General features: G+C 46.7%; 1 protein-coding gene across 5 annotated transcripts in view; it reads left to right on the plus strand.

Moving 5' to 3' along the window:
- The first annotated feature begins 2301 nt into the window (after positions 1-2301).
- The window catches only part of Slc35f3 (solute carrier family 35, member F3), a 257590-nt gene continuing 240497 nt past the window's right edge, over positions 2302-19394 (plus strand). For 2 of the 5 annotated variants that reach the window (XM_011248334.2, XM_030243383.1), the window contains exons 1-2: positions 2302-2539; positions 3418-3647. In XM_011248334.2, the coding sequence (XP_011246636.1) occupies positions 3422-3647 (226 nt within the window). In that variant the 5' untranslated portion in view covers positions 2302-2539; positions 3418-3421. The other 3 variants (XM_030243382.1, XM_011248335.2, NM_001363500.1) reach the window with 2 other exon arrangements.

Genomic DNA, 19394 nt, shown 5'->3' on the forward strand with positions numbered 1-19394 from the left:
GCACAGAGAACTGATATCTGCCCAGCTCTAGTGCTTTAAGGCTTATGATAAAGATAAAGGCTTTGCGTCTTTTATTTGGAAACCAAAGGGTCTAAGGTGGGGTAGAAACCCCCAAGTATTATTTACTGTAACAGGTAGTGACTTGGAAACAACTGCTGGGCTTCTAGAGACTCTGTGCCAGGATCAAGGCAGTGCAAGGGTCATTGGTCAGTGACAAGCCTTCAGTGGTCATTGGTCAGTGACAAGCCTTCAGTGGTCATTGGTCAGTGACAAGCCTTCACTTACATGTTTATTGTTCAGCAGGCTTAGCAAGGAGAGAAAACATTTGCTTCATTAGTGTTTCTGGTCTCCTTCCCAGAGCCCATCACAGGCCCTGCCCTCAGTAAATGTTTACTTAGTTCAATTTTAAAATGGACATGTATCTAAATATTCTGAACATTTCAGGGGCACCTGGACATTTCCAGAAAAAAAATAGTCATTCTCATGCTGAAAAAGATCATATCCCAATAAAGTCATGTTTTAAAGCTTATGAGTTAAAGTTCTATTAACTGGTATGAAGAATAGCTATAGAGTATTAAAGTGATGGCTTCAATGGCCAGTGGTTTGCTGCTCTTATGGATGGCCTGGGTTATATACCCAGGGCCCACATGGCAACTGACAAGTGTCTGTCACTCCAACCACAAAGGATCTGAGGCCTTCTTCTGACATCCATGGGCCCTGCATGCATGTTGTGCATTTACACGCATGTAGGCAAACACACATATAAAATTACAATAAATAATCTTTGTTTTTAAAAGGCTGTAGAAATCTATAATATATGCAGATTATCTTCCCTGTTAGGCAATGGCATTGATTAGTCTGACTCACAAAACTGTGTTCACGCAGATGAGTGTAATCATTGAGATTTATTATGAATAGAAAATGTTAAACTCCTGACCTCCTTCAGGTAATGACTATAATTGTTTCTGACACCGGATGCTCCTGGAATGTCTGGCTGTCACTGTCTTGGTCCCAACCCTGAAGTCACTAAAAGATGAACAAAGTGCCAAGGAACCCAGATGGAGCTGCCACCTGGTCCTTTCCATCACTGACCCAGAAACCCAAGGCAGAGTCTTGAGACAAGAATATGTATACATTGAGGTTCAAAGATACCTTGGTTACTAACAATGCGTTCAATTTGAATTTCATTTCTTTCACTTGATTTTGTAATTAGCCACACTTTTAGGATCCTGTAAACAGTACTGTGTTTTTGTTTTTGTTTCAAATTCCAGTTGTCCATTGTAGACAGATAGGAAAGTGGTTAAGTTTTGTACATTATCCTTGAATCTTTCAGCCTTTTAAAACACCAGTTATTGTGTTACTTCATGTAACTATGGCAAAATACGAGACAAAAGCAACTCAAGGAAGAAGGATTTATTTTGGATCACAGTTTAAAAATACACTCAGTCCATTGTGGTAAAAAAAAAAAAAAAAAAAAAAAAAAAAAAAAAAAAAAAGACCTGGTGGAGGGAGCCTGAGGCAGCTGGTCACGAGGTAGCCACAGGGCATCGGGCACATAGTGTCAACAGACAGAAGCAGCTGGTCACATGGTATCCACAGACAAAAGCAGCTGGTCACGAGGTATCCACAGACAGGAAGCAGAGAAAGATGAACACAAATGCTCAGCTCATTTTCTCCTTTTTAATCAGGCCAGGACCCAGCCCATGGAATGATGCTGCCCATATCTGAAAACTCCCTCATAGACATGCCCAAAGGTTTGTTTCCATGGTAATTCTAACATCAAATCGACAGACAATCAAGATTGACATCACAGTTATTAATTCCGAAGTTTTTTTGTTTTTTGTTTTGGTCAGCTCTGAGACTTTCCAGATCTGCTTGGCTGTCATCTAGGAAGACAACTTCATTTTTTCTTTCACTTCTTCCTATGTAGCAGCCATCGTCTTCCCTTTCTTGTGTAATTTAATTGTCTAGGACTGCCGGTAAGATGTTGTAGAGGCACAGCAAAGGTAGGAAGCCCTAGGTTGTCTCCCAGCAGGAAAACTGGAGTTTCTTACCTGTTTGCAGCAGGTTTCAGCAAGTTCAGCAAGTTGAGGAAGTGAGTTCTATTCTATTCCCAGTTCTCGGAGGAACAATATATCTTTTCCTAAAGTAATACATAAAGTAGCGCAGGCGGTTTGATCTCTTGGGGGAAATGTATCTCACACTCAGAAAAATGTTGGAATAGAATCTAGCTATAATTCATAGTAACCTTTCGGGACGTGATAAGGCTATTTTTCTTCTCTTATATATCTGCGTATTTTCTGACTTTGCGCTCAGTGCAGAAGAGCAGTATGGAGGGTGATTTGGAGGTCTAGAATGGCTTAGGAACAAGACACAAAAACTGATCGGAAGCTAGGTAGGACGACAGTCTCTGTAGAGGGCACTGAAGCAGTTAGTGCCCTTTTCCTTGAGCTGTGTGAGCTGAGGACTGGGCTTGATCCAGCAAATCAATTGCCACCTATTCTAAATAAGCCACTTAGTGTGCACTGTGAAATGCCAGGTTAGTTTGCTGTTTGCTTTCGTAGTAGCAGCGCTCTTTGGGGTGGCGCGCGCGCGTTTGTGTTTGGGGTGGGTGTTGGGGGGAAAGACCGAGAGACTCACGTGTCGAAACCAGAACGCCAGGACCGTGACAGGTCCCGCGCCCTAAGGTTGCAGAGCTTGCGGAGCCTGGCACACTCCGGGCTGCGAGGATCTGAACGCGCGTCCCCGCCAGGTCCACGCGCGCCGAGGCCGCCACAGCCTCGCGTCCCGGTGGCTCCGGAGCGCACTACCGGGCGCGCTCTCCGGAGCCTGGGCGTCCGTGACCGCGAGTACTAGGGCGCCGGCGGTGGCAGGCAAGGGGCGCGGCGCTGTTCTGCCACCGGCTCCGGGCAGCGGGCGCGGGCGACCTACGGGCGTCCAGACCTTTGTGGCGGCTGCCGGGAGCTCCGGCCGCGGCTCCCCTCGGCTCCAGCCTGGGCGCCCCGGGCCACTCGCTGCCGCCGCCCATGGGGATCCGAGAGTTTCCCGGCGGCGCTTCCAGGACCAAGAGCATTGCTGTGTGAGTAGAGCTGCAGGCGCGGGAGGGCAGCAGGCAGGTAGCCCCCGGGCATCCGCGACCCTGCCTAACCCGCACTGCTGCTCTCCTGGTGGGAGGGAGGGACAGAGGGACGGTCGTGTGTGGCGGAGCTTGGGAAGTTTCAGCAGCATCTCCGGGCCACTCGCCCTAGCTCACGTTGCCAGAGGCGCCCAGAGTAGGGCGCGGGACCCGACGCCGAGGTTCCTGGGAGCAGGGCACATGGCAAGCAACGCGAGGGGAGTAGCCGTGGGTCCTCACCAGTCCTCACTGACATCTCCTCCTCTCTGCCCTTGACTCATCCCGCCTTCCCGCGGCCTCAGTGGCATGAGGAGGTCACCGGACGTCAGCCCGCGGAGACTGTCCGACATCAGTCCTCAGCTCCGGCAGCTCAAGTACTTGGTGGTGGATGAGGCGATCAAGGAGGATCTGAAATGGTCTCGCTCTGTGGAGGATCTCACCAGTGGACCGGTGGGACTCACATCCATCGAGGAGCGGATCCTGCGCATCACAGGCTACTATGGCTACCAGCCCTGGGCGACCAGCTACAAAAGTAAGACCCCCCCTCCCCCGTAATTCCCTTGCCCACTAGTGGTCTCCCTGCCAGAGACACAGCTACCAGGGAAGCGCACAGGGATGGTTCACTGAACCCTCTCTTCTACATGCAGATAGGCAACTTTGATGAAGAGGCCTGGAGGCGTTTCTCAAGTCCTGAAAGCAGAGGTGGAGGTGGGAGGGAGAGAGGGGGAGGGGGCTTTGTGTTACATTTTCTCTGACACCTCCCTGACCTGTGTCCACTTCTGAGTGATTCTGAGGGTAAGCCTGTTGTGTCTATCAGTGAGAGCTGCTTCAGAGAACTGGTCTGTGTGGGTTTCTCATTGGATCCTGGTGCAGTTAGCTCAGGAGAACTCAGCCCTTGGGCCTGGAATTTAATTAATCTCTCAGGAGAAGTGATAAAGATTCATTGGATCTAGCTCCGTCTCTTTGGTTTAGGATTGTATGGGTCCTAAGCGAGAGGATTTTGTTCAGATCTTTCTAGGTATTTGAGTTTCCGGAAGATGAGTTCTTGGGGCCAGGTTGGGGTACCTCAGACTTCACCCTGAGCCTCAGCTGATGACCTTGGCTGCAATGGTGAGGCATGAAGAAACTACCTGTGCAGGCAGGACTGACTTGCTGACATCTATTTTGTTTTCTTTGGAAGGTAGAGATTTGCCAATACAAACTCAAGATATTGTTTGAGATATTACCAGGGTCCCGAGTTATGCCTCTGTAGTTAGACACTGGGAAAAGATTGCAGCTCACTCCTTCGGTGGGTCTGAGAAGGAAGCATGACTCATTCATTTGTAAGAAAGTCTAGACCAACAGCTTGATAATTCTGAAAGATATTTTTTAACCTTTTGTTGCTTGGAATTACAACACAATGTATTGGTTTTCCCTTAAGGGGAAACACTAGACATTTGTTTTATAATTTGATGATATTTACCAGTAAGAGCTTGTCTTTACATGAATTATTCTTAACACCTTCAAGTCCAAGCAGTTGGCTTTGGTCTTGTGTTGCTATTTGTAATAAAGGGCATGGTATTTGAGTGTTTGATTTCAATGGCCCGATTTGAGATTAAAGGTCTGTGGTGATTGTATGTAACCTAGTACAAAGCTTTCTGATATGCCCATATCCCCCCTGAACACCCCGCATCTTTGATTCTGCCACACGGTTTGACTTTTCATTGCAAAAGGAAGCTGTCTGTCACTGAAAGCCACTGAGCAAAGGGTAGCAAGAATCGGAACCTTTCAGAACCTAGCTTTCCTGAGGGTGTGGAGGGGATCCCCCAGATTTCCTGCTTTGCAAACTTCAGTTAGAAAATAAATATTCTGTGATCTGTGTCTCAGTTCTCTGCATTTATAATGAAGACGACGCTGTAAATTACAGGCTTCGGGAAGTCATCTCTCGGCTCCGAAGTCAGGATAAGGTTTATTTTTATGATTCCCTTCGTGGCTGGCTCTGTGCTCTTGTGCTGAGGCTTGTGATTTGTGGGGGAGCTGGTGAGCAGCTTTTGGGCAAGGAGACTCTATTATAAAGACTCCAACATACTTTGTAGTAAGACCTAGGAAGGGCCACATGGAACACAAGTCACTTGTGACACCAGCAATATTATAAACACCATCTTTCAGAGGCTTCTCTGAAGGAATAACTAGGAGAAACCAAGGCTCCAGTGTTTGCTGCCCTGTGAACAAAATCCTCACTCCATTTATCCTCTCCTTGTGAGGATTCTTTCTTCTTCCAAGGTATTTCCTCGCTACTAAAATGCTTTAGGTGACAAGTGACATTCTGATGAATTAATTGGCTTTAAGTTTAAATTTAGAGGCTCTGATGTTTTATTCATGCAGCAGGAGAGGGGTTAGGCCAGAGCGCTGATGTTTGCCATTTCTACCCAGATCCAAAAATAATAACAGAGGTATATCCATCTGGGCCACCAGGCCATTGCTTAGTTTGTTGCCTAATTCATGAACTCAACCAACTAGACGAGACAGTGATTACAAGGTAAAGTGTGTGTGTGTGTGTGTGTGTGTGTGTGTGTGTGTGTGCATGCATGTGTGTGTATGTGCGTGTGTGTGTGTGTGTGTGTATATACCTGTGTGCACAGGCCAGAGGGCAACCTTGAGTGTCATTCTTCAAGTCACACAAACCTGGAATTTGCTGAGTCGTCTGGGCCGACTAGCCAGCAAGTCTCCGCCAAGCCCCTGTTTCCACCTCTCCAGTGCTGGGATTTCAGACAGGTGACATCACACCCTGCTTTTTTATGCAGGTTCTGGGGATTGGACTCAGGCTTCAGTGCTTCCAAGAGAAACACTTCACCAGAGGAGCTCCAGAACTCTGGATGCCGAGCTTTCCTTTAACCCTAAACCGTTGGATCTTGGCACTGTTGATGTTTTTCTAGGTCGTTCTTTGTTGTGTGGGGTCTGCGCAGCATTGAGCAGTATCCCTGGCCTCTGCTCATTGGATGGCAGTAGATTGCCACTCCTCCCCCAGTTGACAACCAGAACATTTTTAGGCACCGCCAGATGTCCTCTGCAGGGCGAGCCTTTGGTTCTGAAGTACTTAGTTACTCAAGCCCTAAGGTTTGCACACCAAGCAGGCCATGATCAAGGAGTACCTATGCCTTCTGAGTTCCCTTCTCCTCCCCTGTCCTCTAGGACCATCCTTTGGGGTTTTGTGTTGGGTCACATCATAATAATCAGTCTTCTAAAGTCTCCATGGAGCAGATGCTCCTGCTGTACTCATGATTCATCTACTTGCCCTAAGTTGATGATAGTTTGTAGCGAGTACTTCGCCTCTTAACAACATCCTTGCCTCCCTTCCTCAGGCCAGAGCTGAGGAAGATGAGGAACTGGCACGCCTTCACCCAGTTCACTTTGCTTCCTTCCCTGAGGTAGACATGGATTGGGAGAGAGTTTAGATAGGAAGAAGGGACCCACAGGTTGGAAGTCCCCATGTGTATGTGGACAGACGGCTTGCAGCACAGCATGGTTGCAAACCAGTGGCCTCTCTGCCCAGGGAAACAGCACATCTTGAGATATTTCCTGGTGCTTCTTCACTTAGTAGGTACTTTGGGGAGACTCGTCCCATGACAGAACACAGAGCCAGGCAGTGGGAGATGGAGCTCCAGCGTGGGTGGCCCTTTATCCAAAGCAGCAACGACATGGCCTGCCTTACAGCAGCTACAGTCAGGCCAGTGCAGGCCAGTGCAGGAGGAGCTAAGAGCTAGCACTTACTCTGAGCAGGAACGTTCCACTTTGTCATGGGTTCCCCTAATGGCTTCTGAATGGCTTGTGCACTCTCAAACACTTTCCTAATAGAAACACTTTTTAGGAATAGCTTTGTGCAGAATGAGCTCATGCCTCACTGTGCAGAAGTCTCTTCTGGGTCTCCTCACAAAGTGCCTGCTCTGAAACGCTCCAAAGAGGGTTGATCTCGCTTTTATATACATTCATTAATACTGCACGGTGCTTGCATGTTGAGATAAAAATGATTTAATTTTAGAATATGCTGATGGGTTTAGTTTTGAGTCATTCACAGGGTGGAAGGCAAACTAGTCCCCAGAGGCTACCCTTCTCTAGCTTGCTCCCTCCAGCCATGAGCAGTGTGAACATAGACCAGGAGCATAGAAGGGAAGAGGGTAGAGATTTTCTGTTTGAGCCTCATGATATGTAGGGCATCTGATTAAAAGGACACTGTTGTTTCTGGGTTCTTTAGGCTCAAGCATTGTGGTGGCTTTGTATGTGAGTAGAGGGCATATGGGAAGAAGGTCTTTTTGATTGCTCTCATGCTATTTCTGGTAAAACATAAATGTTTATTCACCCCAGATATGGAGCCAGTGACAGGCTAAAGTAGCCATATTGCCGAAGCCCAACTTGGCAAACCAGTAGCTTTATTGACATTTCTCAAAGGAGTGTGGCAAGGGGAAACTTCCTGGACCAAGGGTAACTCAAAGCCGCTCTAGTGTGCTGATGACCTGTGGAAGCTGCATCTCTAGAGCTCTCTGCAGGATTTGCAGGAAGGTCAACAAGTCAGAGAGTCTTTTCCATGCCCTGGGTCAGCCCAAGTCTCCCCAGCCGCCCCCCTCTATTTCTATAAGCTTGGGGAAGACAGGCTTTGTGTATCTGCTCAATTTGAGGGACTTCCTGAGACCTATGAGTTTCTTATTTCTTGGGTCTTAAGAAACTTCCTTCCAGGTTTCCTGCATTCTGTAAGCTTCCTTTCAGAACTTCTCTAGTCTTCAAGGAACTTCCCTCCAGGATGGAATACTTCAGGTCAAGAAGTAGCTACTTGATACCATTGCAGACTGATGTGTGTGTACAGGCTGCTGGCAGAGCTCCCTGCAGAATGAGGTATACAGTGTGGTTGAGGTCACAAGAGCACAGCTTCTGTGTAACCTAATCCTTTAGAATACCACCAATCGGATCGGCAACTCAAAACTGACACACTCTGAGAGACCGATGGTTGGCTTATCACATTTATTCTAGAACAGAACTGATAATGTGGGATAGAGAGATGGAAGTCCTACAGTTGGTGGCAAGTCCGGGATTGTTAGAAGACAGAATTTTCTGTTAGGACAGTGTCTTGGTCAGTGTTCTATTGCTGGGAAGAGACAACTCTTATAAAGGAAAGCATTGAACTGGGGCTTGCTCACAGGTTTATAGGTTTAGTCCATTATCATCATGGCAGGAAGCATGGTGGTGCACAGGCAGACATGGTGTTGGAGAAGGAGCTGAGAGTTCTACATCCAGATCCACAGGCAGCAGGAAGAGAACACTGTGCCTGACAGGATCATTTGAAACCCCAAAGTCCACCCCCTAGTGACACTCTTCCTCCAACAGTGCCCCCTGTCAAGTAGCACCCACCAGTCCCTAATGACCAAGCAGTCAAATCTGTGAGCCTCTGTGGGCCTCTCTTGTCAAACCACCAGAGTCAGGGAGTAAATTTGGTTCTCTAATGTGAACACGTGCTAACAACCATTTGCTGAGGTGTTCTGAGTTTTGAAAATTAAAACATAGAACCGGAGGCTAGGAAGATGACTCAGGCAGCTCAGTGCTTGGCCGAGCAAGCATGAGGGCCTCACTTGTATCTCCAGCACCCATGTAAAAAGCCAGTCATGACAGCACATGTCTGTAATCTCAGCATTGATGAGGCAGAGTCAGGAGGATCTCTGGGGTGCACTGGCCACTTACTCCAGATCAGTGAGAGGCTTTGTCTCTAAAAATAAGGTAGAGGGTGTGTATTAGTCAGAATTCTCTAGAAGAACAGAACTTACAGTATGAATTTACATATCTAGAGAAAGGGGACTTATCAGAATGGCTTATAGGCTGTGGTCCAGCTAGTCCAACAGTGGCTGCCTACCAAGGGAAGGTCTAAGAATCCTGTAGTTGTTCAGTCTATGAGGCTGGATATCTCAGCTGGTCTTCAGTATATGCCAGAATCCTGAAACAATAAACTCTAGTACCAGCGGAGGAATGGATTTGCCATCCAGAGCAAGCAGGCAGAGAGAGCAAGCTTCCTTCCTCCATACCCTTCATATAGGCTGCCAGCAGAAAGCATGATCCACATGAAAGGTGTATCATTCCCATGTCAAGTATCCAGACTGAAGTGGGTCTTCCCACTTCAAATGATTTAATTAAGAAAAAAAATTCCCTCATAGGTGTACCCAGCCGGTTGGGTTTTAGTTAATTCTAGACAGATGACAACCAAGAATAGGCATCACAGGATGATTACAGAAGACAGCCAAGTGAAGCACTGGCCTCCACCCATGTATGCATGTGGGCACGGGTGGACAGACAGACACACACACACATGCACACACATGATTCTTTCCAGTAAGTTCCATGCTTCCCAGATCCTTCAGTTGGTAGGCAACCAGACATCACCAAGTCTTCCAATGTGGTGAGGGGCTGGCTTACTCTCATCTCTAGGGACATAACATTCCCCCAGCTTTCCCACGGTCTCCCTTTTTGGAAATCTCTCCCAGGGTCTCATACAAAGCATGGGTTGATCCTTTCTCTGTGCTGCTGGAAACATCCAGGATGAGTTTTATTAAAAAAATATATCTATCTGTGTACAAGTCATTGAACTTGGCTGAGTCCTATCTTTGGTATATAATGATGCCCTGCAGCAGAGGGGACACCTATAGGTCCTTCAGCATGATTAGAGAGGAGCAAGAGAGTTGAGAGCCCAGCTGTGAGCCTTTGTAGATATATACAAGTCACTCGCTCTCTACTCTAACTCTCTGGTGTTTCATCTCTAAAGTGGGACAGGGAAACAAGCTTACGTCTGACTTCATGAGGACCGCCAGACCAGTTGTTCTTGAAGATCTTGCCAGCTCACAAAAAGACTTAACTGCCCCTCGCCATGTCTGCATACTAGACAGGCAGATTAGCAGAGTCAACTTTGGCCCCACTTCAACCATGCCTCTCTCCTTGAATTTGAGATTGAAGTTAAAAGTTATATTGTTAGGCTTGGCGGCCCTCCTATAGTCCCAGATACTTGGGAGCCCGGCATAGGATTATTACTAGAACCCAATAGTTTGAGGCCAGCCTGGACACCATAGAGAAGAACCATTAAGATAATAAGCCAGGCAGTAGTCAAGTCTGGAGTGTTTTCAGGAATGAAGGAGATGTCTGTCTGTGTGAGTGGGTAGCAGAGGAGTCTGGACCACACATAGAGATATCAGCAGATATGTGGAGCTGCAAGAGAACCATGCTGCTTTCCAGGTCTGTCTCATTTTTTCTTTCTCTCCATTGTTAACAGCCCTCCCTTCTTGTTCCCATGATCTGTGAGCAAAAAGCAGATTTTACTTTGTACGGTTGCAGGCTTCTCTCTGGAGAAGATGCCTGAGCTGGTCTCCCCGCAGGTCCATGTAGGAGCAGACTGATTGTACTAGTTATGTTGGATTCACTGCTGCGGTGTGGAAAAAAAACAAAACAAAACAAAACAAAACAAAACAAAAAAAACAAAACAAAACAAAACAAAACAAAACAAAAAAAACAAAACAAAACAAAACAAAACAAAACAAAACAAACCAAGGATGGGGTATATTTCAGATCTTGGACTTGGAAGCCTCACTCCATCATGGCAGAGTGTTTGGCAGAGCAAAGCAGCTCACATCACGGTCCAGGAAGCAGAGAGAGTGGGGTGTCGGCACTGTGCTGGTCGACACAGATCCCCATGGGATGGTTCTCCCTTACCTTCAGTACCCTCTCCTTATTCTTCTCTGGAAATGTTCTTCCTCAGTCTTTTGGGTAATTCCTAAGATAAGCTGACAGTGACAATCGGGATCACATGTACCAAAGAGTGTTTAACTGGAAGGAAGAAGTTACTGCTGGCTGCTGAAGTAACTTAGACATGGAGCCCCGGGCACTATTGGTGACACTTGGACATCACAGGTGCATTAAGTATTTGCTTGTCCCGTGTCAAGGCATAAATAGATTGTGTGTGTGTGTGTGTGTGTGTGTGTGTGTGTGTGTGTGTGTATACATGTGCACATGTGGGCACTTGCATGTGGAGGCCAGAGGTTAATCTCAAGTGTCATTCCTCAGGTACTGTCCCCCCTTTGTTTTTGAGGCGGTGCTTCTTACTGGCCTAGAACTCATCAAGTAGGTTAGGTTGACTGAGCAGTGAGGCCCAGAGATCCATCCTCCTGTCTCTGTGTATGTCCTCAGCGCTGGGATTGCAAGCAAACTTCAATACACCCTGCTTATTTACAAGGTCATGGGGATGGAAGGCAGATCTTTGTGCTTGGCACGGCAAACTCTTCAATGACTTATATGTACTTTACTGACTTTCCAGAATCATATGTATTTTTTTCCCACGATGCTTTGGTCCACTTCAACGGTCAGTCTGCATCCATCTGTAGAATAAGGGAGTGACTTCAGAACACAAAAGGACCCTGGTACATTGGAATTCACGTGGATGGTGGTGCAAAACCCTGAACAGTGCCAGGGCGTGGCCACACTCCTTTCTTATTTGCAGTGTGAGGCAGCTTTGATGTTCGGTGTTTGAAACTGTATGGGGTGCGGAGCTTCTCTCAGATAGTTCGTAGCCCAGAAGGCGCAGGCTGTATGGGACTCCTGGGATGCTGAACTATTTATTCAGTGTAACTTCTCAGATCGTTTTCCTGTGACATTCAAATTTTCTCCTAGTCAGTGCGCTATGCGTCGTCTCTGACGCTGGACTAGATAGGAATCTGTTAGGAAATTATTTTTTTATCTGCCTCGCTATCTACTGGCAATAATGGAGTCTATAAAAATCTGGTATGTCCTAAACGTTTTATTCAAGTCGGGGAGGAAAATGCTTCCTGGTGTCTGCCGGCTTCGGTTTCATGTTTTAGAGACTGAGCTAGCTCATTTTTAATGAATATATAAAATGGCATCTTCTTTCAAATAGTGGACATAGTTAAATTTGTAGATTTAAGTGAATTGTGTTTGGGCAGTATTCTGCCCATGTGCAGATGTAGGAGCTTAGTAAACATTTTTCACCATGGGTGTGCATTGTGTTGGTATTCAATACCAAGGAATGACTCCTCCGTTTCTTTCCTCTCTTCCTTCCTCTCTCTGTCATTCTCAAAATTCCCCTAAGAGGGTTGGGGAGAAGGCTCAGTTGATAAACTGTTGCACACACATGAAGAAACATCCAATGTCAACATGAGTGCATACAAGCACACACACATACATGCACGCACACGGAGGTAGGGTCACACATGTACATGTGGGCCTACATACACATCCCCCACACATAATTGCCTAAAGAGTGTTTTGAAGGTTGTGCAAATACTGTAACCCAGAACAGCACACTTCAAGAGCTTATCCAAACTGTTTCACTCTGTCAGCAGCTTATCAAATATTGAATAGGAAATATTTCAGATGTTATCTGATTTTATGCAGTAGATATGTTTTCAAAGTCAGTAGTTGGGTGCATATAAAATATTCACATCATTGGAGTTAATTCTTTTTTATGATTTATTTTATGTGTGTGGATGTTTTGTTTTAATGTATTTCTGTGCACCATGTATGCATGTAGTATCCTCAGAGGCCAGGAACAGGAATTATAGATGGTTAAGAGCTGCAGTTTGGGTGCTGGGAACCACACCCAGGTCCTCTGCAAGAGCAACAAGTGCTCTTAATCACTGAGCCACCTCTCCAGGACCTATAATTCATCCTTCACACCCAGGGAAAGATGGTGCTGTGGATGGATAAATACCTTTGTCCTAGACAATGTTTTATCTGGTGCTTATCAGAAGACATTTGCAGAGTTTCAGTGTGGCACCAAGAAGTAGAAGCAAGGGGCATTTTCTGCTGTGCTAGGTCTAAAATGTCCCCTCAAAGTCTCGTGTGTTCAAAACTTGTTCCTCAGCTCAAGGGGCCTTTAGAAAGCTCTGATGCAGTCGGTGGTTGGACTAGTCTACGAATAGATTTATGATTTGATGGCGCCATTGGCAGGTGCAGGAGGCCAGGAGGTAGAGCCTGATTGGAGGAAGGGAAAAGGGAGAACTGCCCTGGAAGGTCAAGTTCTAACTGAGGACCCTTCCTTCTCTCTTCCTCCTGCCTGTCGGGAAGAGAGAAACCTCTCTCCTTGCCTCTCTGCAATGGCGTTTCTGCCTTACCAGCAGTCTAAGGACAATGGGGCCAGCCACGCATGGACCTCAGACCTGCCAAACTGTGAGCCAGGGTAAACCTTTCCTCCCTTAAAACACTCTTTTCTGGGGTGCTTGTTACTGCAGCAGAAAGCTAACACGCACACTTCCTGCCCAGCCCCAGCATCACCATTTCCTGGTGAGCCGTGCAGAACACTGACTGCATGGAATTCCAGATTCATCTCCTGGGGTGGCTCTTCTGTGAGTCCCCTCAAAGCAGGTGATATAATAATGGCATATACGCATCCTTCACTTGCAAATGCGCATCCATTTACTCACAGATCTACTCACCATTTATCATTGTTCGTTTCTTCGGTCATTAGAACACCCGACACACACCGCTTCAACAGGATAATAATTACACCCATTCCTAAAGTCGAGGTGTGCTGTATGTGAGGTACAGTCACTCTTCTCAATCTACAAATCTGATTGGCTCCTGTGCCTTCTCCTCTTGCCTTGAGTCACCTCACAACTGTACTACATGCCTATTGGTATGTTTTAAAAAAATATTTCCCTAAGTATCTTGGGGTTAATTTAGATCAACAATGACAAACCACAGACTAATCTCTATAGCCTATAAGTAATACTACGTGATGCTCTCTTATAGGGTCCATCGTAACTAGTTAGAGCCAGTATGAAAAAAGGGTTAGAGGGACATAGGTAGGTAGGGGTTCTGTGAGATGGCAACTTCTTGTTCACAGAAAACATTGTAAGGACAGATGACGGAAAGGCATGGGTGTGAGTATCTGTCTTAGTCAGGGTTTCTTTTCTTTTCTTTTCTTTTCTTTTCTTTTCTTTTCTTTTCTTTTCTTTTCTTTTTTCTTTTTTGTTTTTTGTTTTTTTCGAGACAGGGTTTCTCTGTATAGCCCTGGCTGTCCTGGAACTCACTTTGTAGACCAGGCTGGCTTCAAACTCAGAAATCCACCTGCCTCTGCCTCCCAAGTGTTCGGAATAATCCACCCACCCGGCTCTTAGTCAGGGTTTCTAATCCTGCACAAAACATCATGACCAAGAAACAAGTTTGGAAGGAAAGGGTTTAGTTCACTTACACTTCCATGTTGCTGTTCATCACCAATGGAAGTCAGGATAGGAACTCACACAGGCAAGAGCTTGGAGGCAGGAGCTGATGCAGAGGCCATGCAGAGGTGCTGCTTACTGGCTTGCTTCCCCTGGCTTGCTCAGCCTGCTTTCTTATAGAACCCAGGACTAGCAGCCCAGGGATGGCACCACCCACAGTGGTTCCTCCCATCCTTGATCACTAATTGAGAAAATGCCTTACAGCTGGATCTCATGGAGGCATTTCCTCAAGGGAGGCTCCTTTCTCTGTGATAACTCCAGCTTGTGTCAAGTTGACACACAGAACCAGCCAGTGCAGTGTCTAACAGACAAACAGGGGAAGGAGAGAGCCAGAGGCTCTATATAATGAACCCAAGCCAGGGTCCAGTTAGCAGACTTCCAGATTTAGGGCCCTTCCCATCACTTCCTTCTGCTTAGTCTTTCTCTAAGGTTCAGTTCTCCATCCATCCCATGGATCAAGCTCTAGGGTCCCATAGCCCGGCCAGCACTCCAATTACAAATGGAGGTTTATACGTCAGTGAACACTCTTTCTTTCTTCTTATGTAAACTTTTCTTATGCTGGGACCAGAATTCTCATCTGTTAAAGGAGCCAAAAAATCAGGCATATTTCTCTTTCTCGTGAAATTATGTAACAATGAAGACAGCCAAAAGACTGGGTCAATGGGATTCAGCTCCACTTTTCTTCCTGGCATTTTATGTTGCAAGCATTCTAGCCTTTTGGCAAAGCCTGAGAAAGCTAACCTGAGACCTGTTAACAAGAACACCAACAATAACTCAAGCAGGTTGAGATGCACTCTCGGAATCGCTGCTCTGGGCTGGGCACCTGAGCATCCTCTCTTTGTGCTTTCTGCAGTTCCTTTAGGTGAAACCTCCAAGTCCACAGTTGTGACCATCTGAAGGGATTCTCAATGTTGAGCCTAAGAACGGCAGCACTTCTCCAATTCCTGAGACTTGATAGGAGTAATGTTTCTAGTGCATGTCTGTGTTCATTTGTCTTTGAAACCCAAGCATCTTGGATCAGCAGCTCCTTTCTTTGGCTAATCTTGGAATCACTTCTCCACAGGTGCGAGTGTCTGGGACCAACAGACTTAGCTGTGCTGGCCAGCACAGGATGCAATTGGGCTTCTCGAGTTGCCCATTATTGGGCTTCCATCTTCCTGATTGCTTACCTCTTTTTCTTTTCTTTATCCTGAGCACATGGAAATCTAGCTGGTCACAGGGCATCCACAGGCAGGAAGCAGCTAGTCACAGGGCAACCACAGGCAGGAAGTAGCTGGTCACAGGGCAACCACAGGCAGGAAGCAGAGAGATGAAGGCTGGTGCTCAGCTCCCCATCTCATCTCTATTCAGTCCAGGATCCCAGCTCATGAATGGTGCTGCCCACATTCAGGCATGCTTTCCCCTCCTGACCTAGAGGTGCGTCTTCTAGGCTCTTATAAATCTCATCAACCTGTCGGTGAAGATGAATACAACCGTGCCTACAGAACCCCCTGCCTCTACTCCCTCTAGACCCTGACAAGTCACTGTCCCTTAAACAGTTCAGAGACACATGCAGATTGCCTTGTTCTTTTAGTGGAGGAAATCTACTTTTCTGGCAATTTAGACTTCTAGCCCATCTCACCAGCTGGTTTAGCTTTTCGTGCCCTGAAACACAAGAGCATGTCCAGACAGGACCTCACACCAGTCCCCACTGCCCGATCACACTCTCCTTCACCCCGTGTCTGTCTGTCCTTCCCCTGAATAGCTCCCTTTGCTTCCGTGTCACACACACATTGTGTTGCCTTTTCTTTTTCTTTTTCTTTTTTTCAGGATTTGTTGATTTTTATGTGCACTGGTGTTCTGTCTTTGTGTCTGTGAGAGGGTGCCAGAGTCTCTGAAACTGAAGTTAGTTACAGACAGTTTAGCTGCCATGTGGTTGCTGAGAATTGAACTCCGGTCCTCTGGAAGAGCAGCCAGTGCTCCTAACTGCTGAGCCTCCTCTCTAGCCCTGAAATTCCTTTCTTGGTCTCTCCCTTTAGATCTCTCCCTCTGCTTTCACAGTGTGATTTCTGCTGTCATGCTCTACCCCCCCCCCACACACACACACTAGGTCTTCTGCTATCATGCCGCACCCCCACCCTCACCCCAACCCCCACATACTAGGTCTGGCTTATTTCATCTAACACAATGGTCTCCAGCTCCACCCATTTCCCTGCAAATGACAGAATTTTATTCTCCTGAATAAAACTCCACCAGTTGTACGCAGATGTGTACACTGAACGTGTACTGCATTTTTTTTTTATGCATTCATCTAACCTGGCTCCATTTCTAGGCTGCTGTGACTAGAGAATCAGTAAGCAAACGTGTGTTTATTTCTGTGTTAACTTGTGGGTTTGTCTTGAGTTTTATCTGTGAGATAGTTTCTTAGACGTGTAATTCGTGAGTCGGAGGATAGGCAAGTTCATGTTACCAGTGTGCAACTCGGACTTTACAGTTCACACTACCCCAGCCCCTCATCCACTGGGCACAAATCGATCTTCATTCCTTCTCTCCTCCAGCTTCTACCACCAGGAACACCAGCCTGCCATGCTTCCATTTAGCGTAGGCAGCTGAAAGAGTCAGGGAGGCAAATTGTTCTCTTTCCACACACCTTATATGGAGGTAACTAAGGCACAGAGTCCCTGAGAGATTGCCTCTCCCCAGTTTCTGTAACTATGGTATTTCTGCCCCTCAGTGACTGTGGGCTGATATTGTCATCGTGCTTCGAGGTACATTAGGACCCTTTGCAAGAAACCTGCTTCACCAGGGTTGGTGTCGTCTCACGCTAACTTAGCTGCTGGTTCAAGCACGCAGGCTTGTAATCACAACTGTGGCTAAATAAATAATCACCAATTTCACGAGAGGCCATTCCGCTACAGCAAGATAAGTTAGGGAACACTCCAGAAAGACTGGCTCGCCTTGGAGTGCCTCTGGCATCTAGAACAGCGGCTGATGGGTTTGTGGAAACAGTCAGTTACATTTTTATGAGACTTTAAAAAAAATCAGTTAGTGTTTGAGTTGAATTTTTAATCACGGTCAAAAATTCACAGTTTTAGCCCAGGATCGATCCTGATAAAGCCAGCTCTGCCTCGTTCCCGACACTGTTAAAATGCCTGTTGGGGAATCACCTTTACACACTACCCCAAGAGAATACTTTCATCTACCATTATCTTTGAAGCTGCTGGTAGGTGACCTGTGGGGCTAATTGCTTCTTGTTTCTTATGCAAAGGTGTTGAAATGCATGTAGCCTAGTCTGTCCTCACATTCAGAGTGCTCCTAAAACTGCATTTTAAAAAAATTATTTCATTGAATCATAGAAAACCCAGCACTCTGTTAATACATGCAATTGGGTGAATTTGAGCAGGCACATCTGTGGGACTGTTACCACCCTGAAAAAAAGAAACAATGTCCAATCCCTCCGATTGTTTCCATCTCCCGTGGGTGTCCTGTAAACTCTTTTAACAAGAATTCTATCCTCTCTGGGCTCGTTTGGTTTGGTTTTGCATTTTTGAGCTATTCTGTAGCCCAGGCTGGCCTGGAACTTGAAACAGTCTTCCTGCAAAAGATTCTCCCTGTGGTAAAAGACTGAATTGTGCAGAGTGGCAGAGGAGAGGTCAAAGTCTATATGCATATGTGAAGTGCCTCTCATTCCAGAAGCAAATACAAATTATGTCAGGGGCAGGAAGCTCATAGAAACAGCTGTCTGGTTAATGGTGAACCACACTGTTAGCACTGTGCTAGGGTTAGATGTTGCTACTGGAACATGCCTCTATCTGTGGCAATGGAAGATTAATGACTGCCCATTCTACGTCCTACAAGGCATTTGGCTTTGTGCTTGGAGATTATAAAATATGTAATAGGCAAAAGATGGTATGTTGGCTATTCTTATGTCAGCTCGACACAACCTAAAGTTACCTGAAAGGACGGAAGCTTAATTAAGAAACTGCCTCCATAAGATCTGGCTGAAAGACATTTTCTTAGTTAGTTATTGATAGGGGATGGTCACTGTGGGTGGTACCATGCCTGGCCTGGTGGTCCTAGGTTTCATAGGCAAGCAGGATGAACAAGCCACTTGTGCTCACCCTGCAGTGCCAGCCGCTCAAGCCGCTCTCTTCCAAAGCAGAGTCTCTTGGTCAGATTCCTTTTGTTGCTCCACAAAAAAACAGGGTCTGTGCTCACTTTAAGCTCGGGGAATTCTGACTGAATCAGAAGACATCAACGACTGACTTTCCTAATGGCCTAAATCTTTGTTTGACCTTTTTAATAGAGTATGTTTTAAATTGATTTTAATTAATTTTAATTGATTTTTTTGTGCATTTTACATCATGCACTTGAATCCCACTCACCCCCCCTTCCTCCATATCCACCCTCCACCCCTGCTGCCTCCCCTGCCCACACAAAGAAAACAAAACCCAAAAAGAACAAAACAAACACAAAAATCTCACCGTGGAAACCGCAGTGTGGCACACAGTATATACCCTTTTGTCCAAACAGTTTTACTTTTGGACGCAAATAATCATTACGACGAGTCTGTTTGAGGCCCTGGCTTCTGCTACACTATCATTCCTGGGTCCTCACTGGGACTCCTCTCAGATATTCTGATGTTGCCCTATGTCACGGAGATTCTGCATCTTTGGTTCTGCAGGGCTGGGCCCTCCACAAGCTCCAGTTCATACATGGGGTAGATGCTGGGGTGGGCCGACTTATGGCCCTGGATCTAGGCCTGGGTGGCATCTGAGTTGGTCAGTTCTGCAGCTCTCTGTGACAGTGCCACCAGGGCCAGCTCTCCTACTTTGCCCAGGCAAGGGGTGGGGCCAACTCTCCAGAGTGCTACATCCAGCAGAGTTCAGACCCTTGGGGCCCGTGGTGTCTGCACCCATGCCACCAGGGCCAGCTCTCCAGCCCTGCCCCAGCTGTCTCATCCACTCCCCTACCACTGCATGGCTGATGAGGGGCAGGGCTGGCTCTCCCTCTCTCATGCCTTCAGCCACTTCAGAGCAGCCCCTGCCACCAGAGCCAGCTCC

The sequence above is a fragment of the Mus musculus genome, chromosome 8 (assembly GCF_000001635.26).
Source record: "Mus musculus strain C57BL/6J chromosome 8, GRCm38.p6 C57BL/6J".
Taxonomy (NCBI): Eukaryota; Metazoa; Chordata; class Mammalia; order Rodentia; family Muridae; genus Mus; species Mus musculus.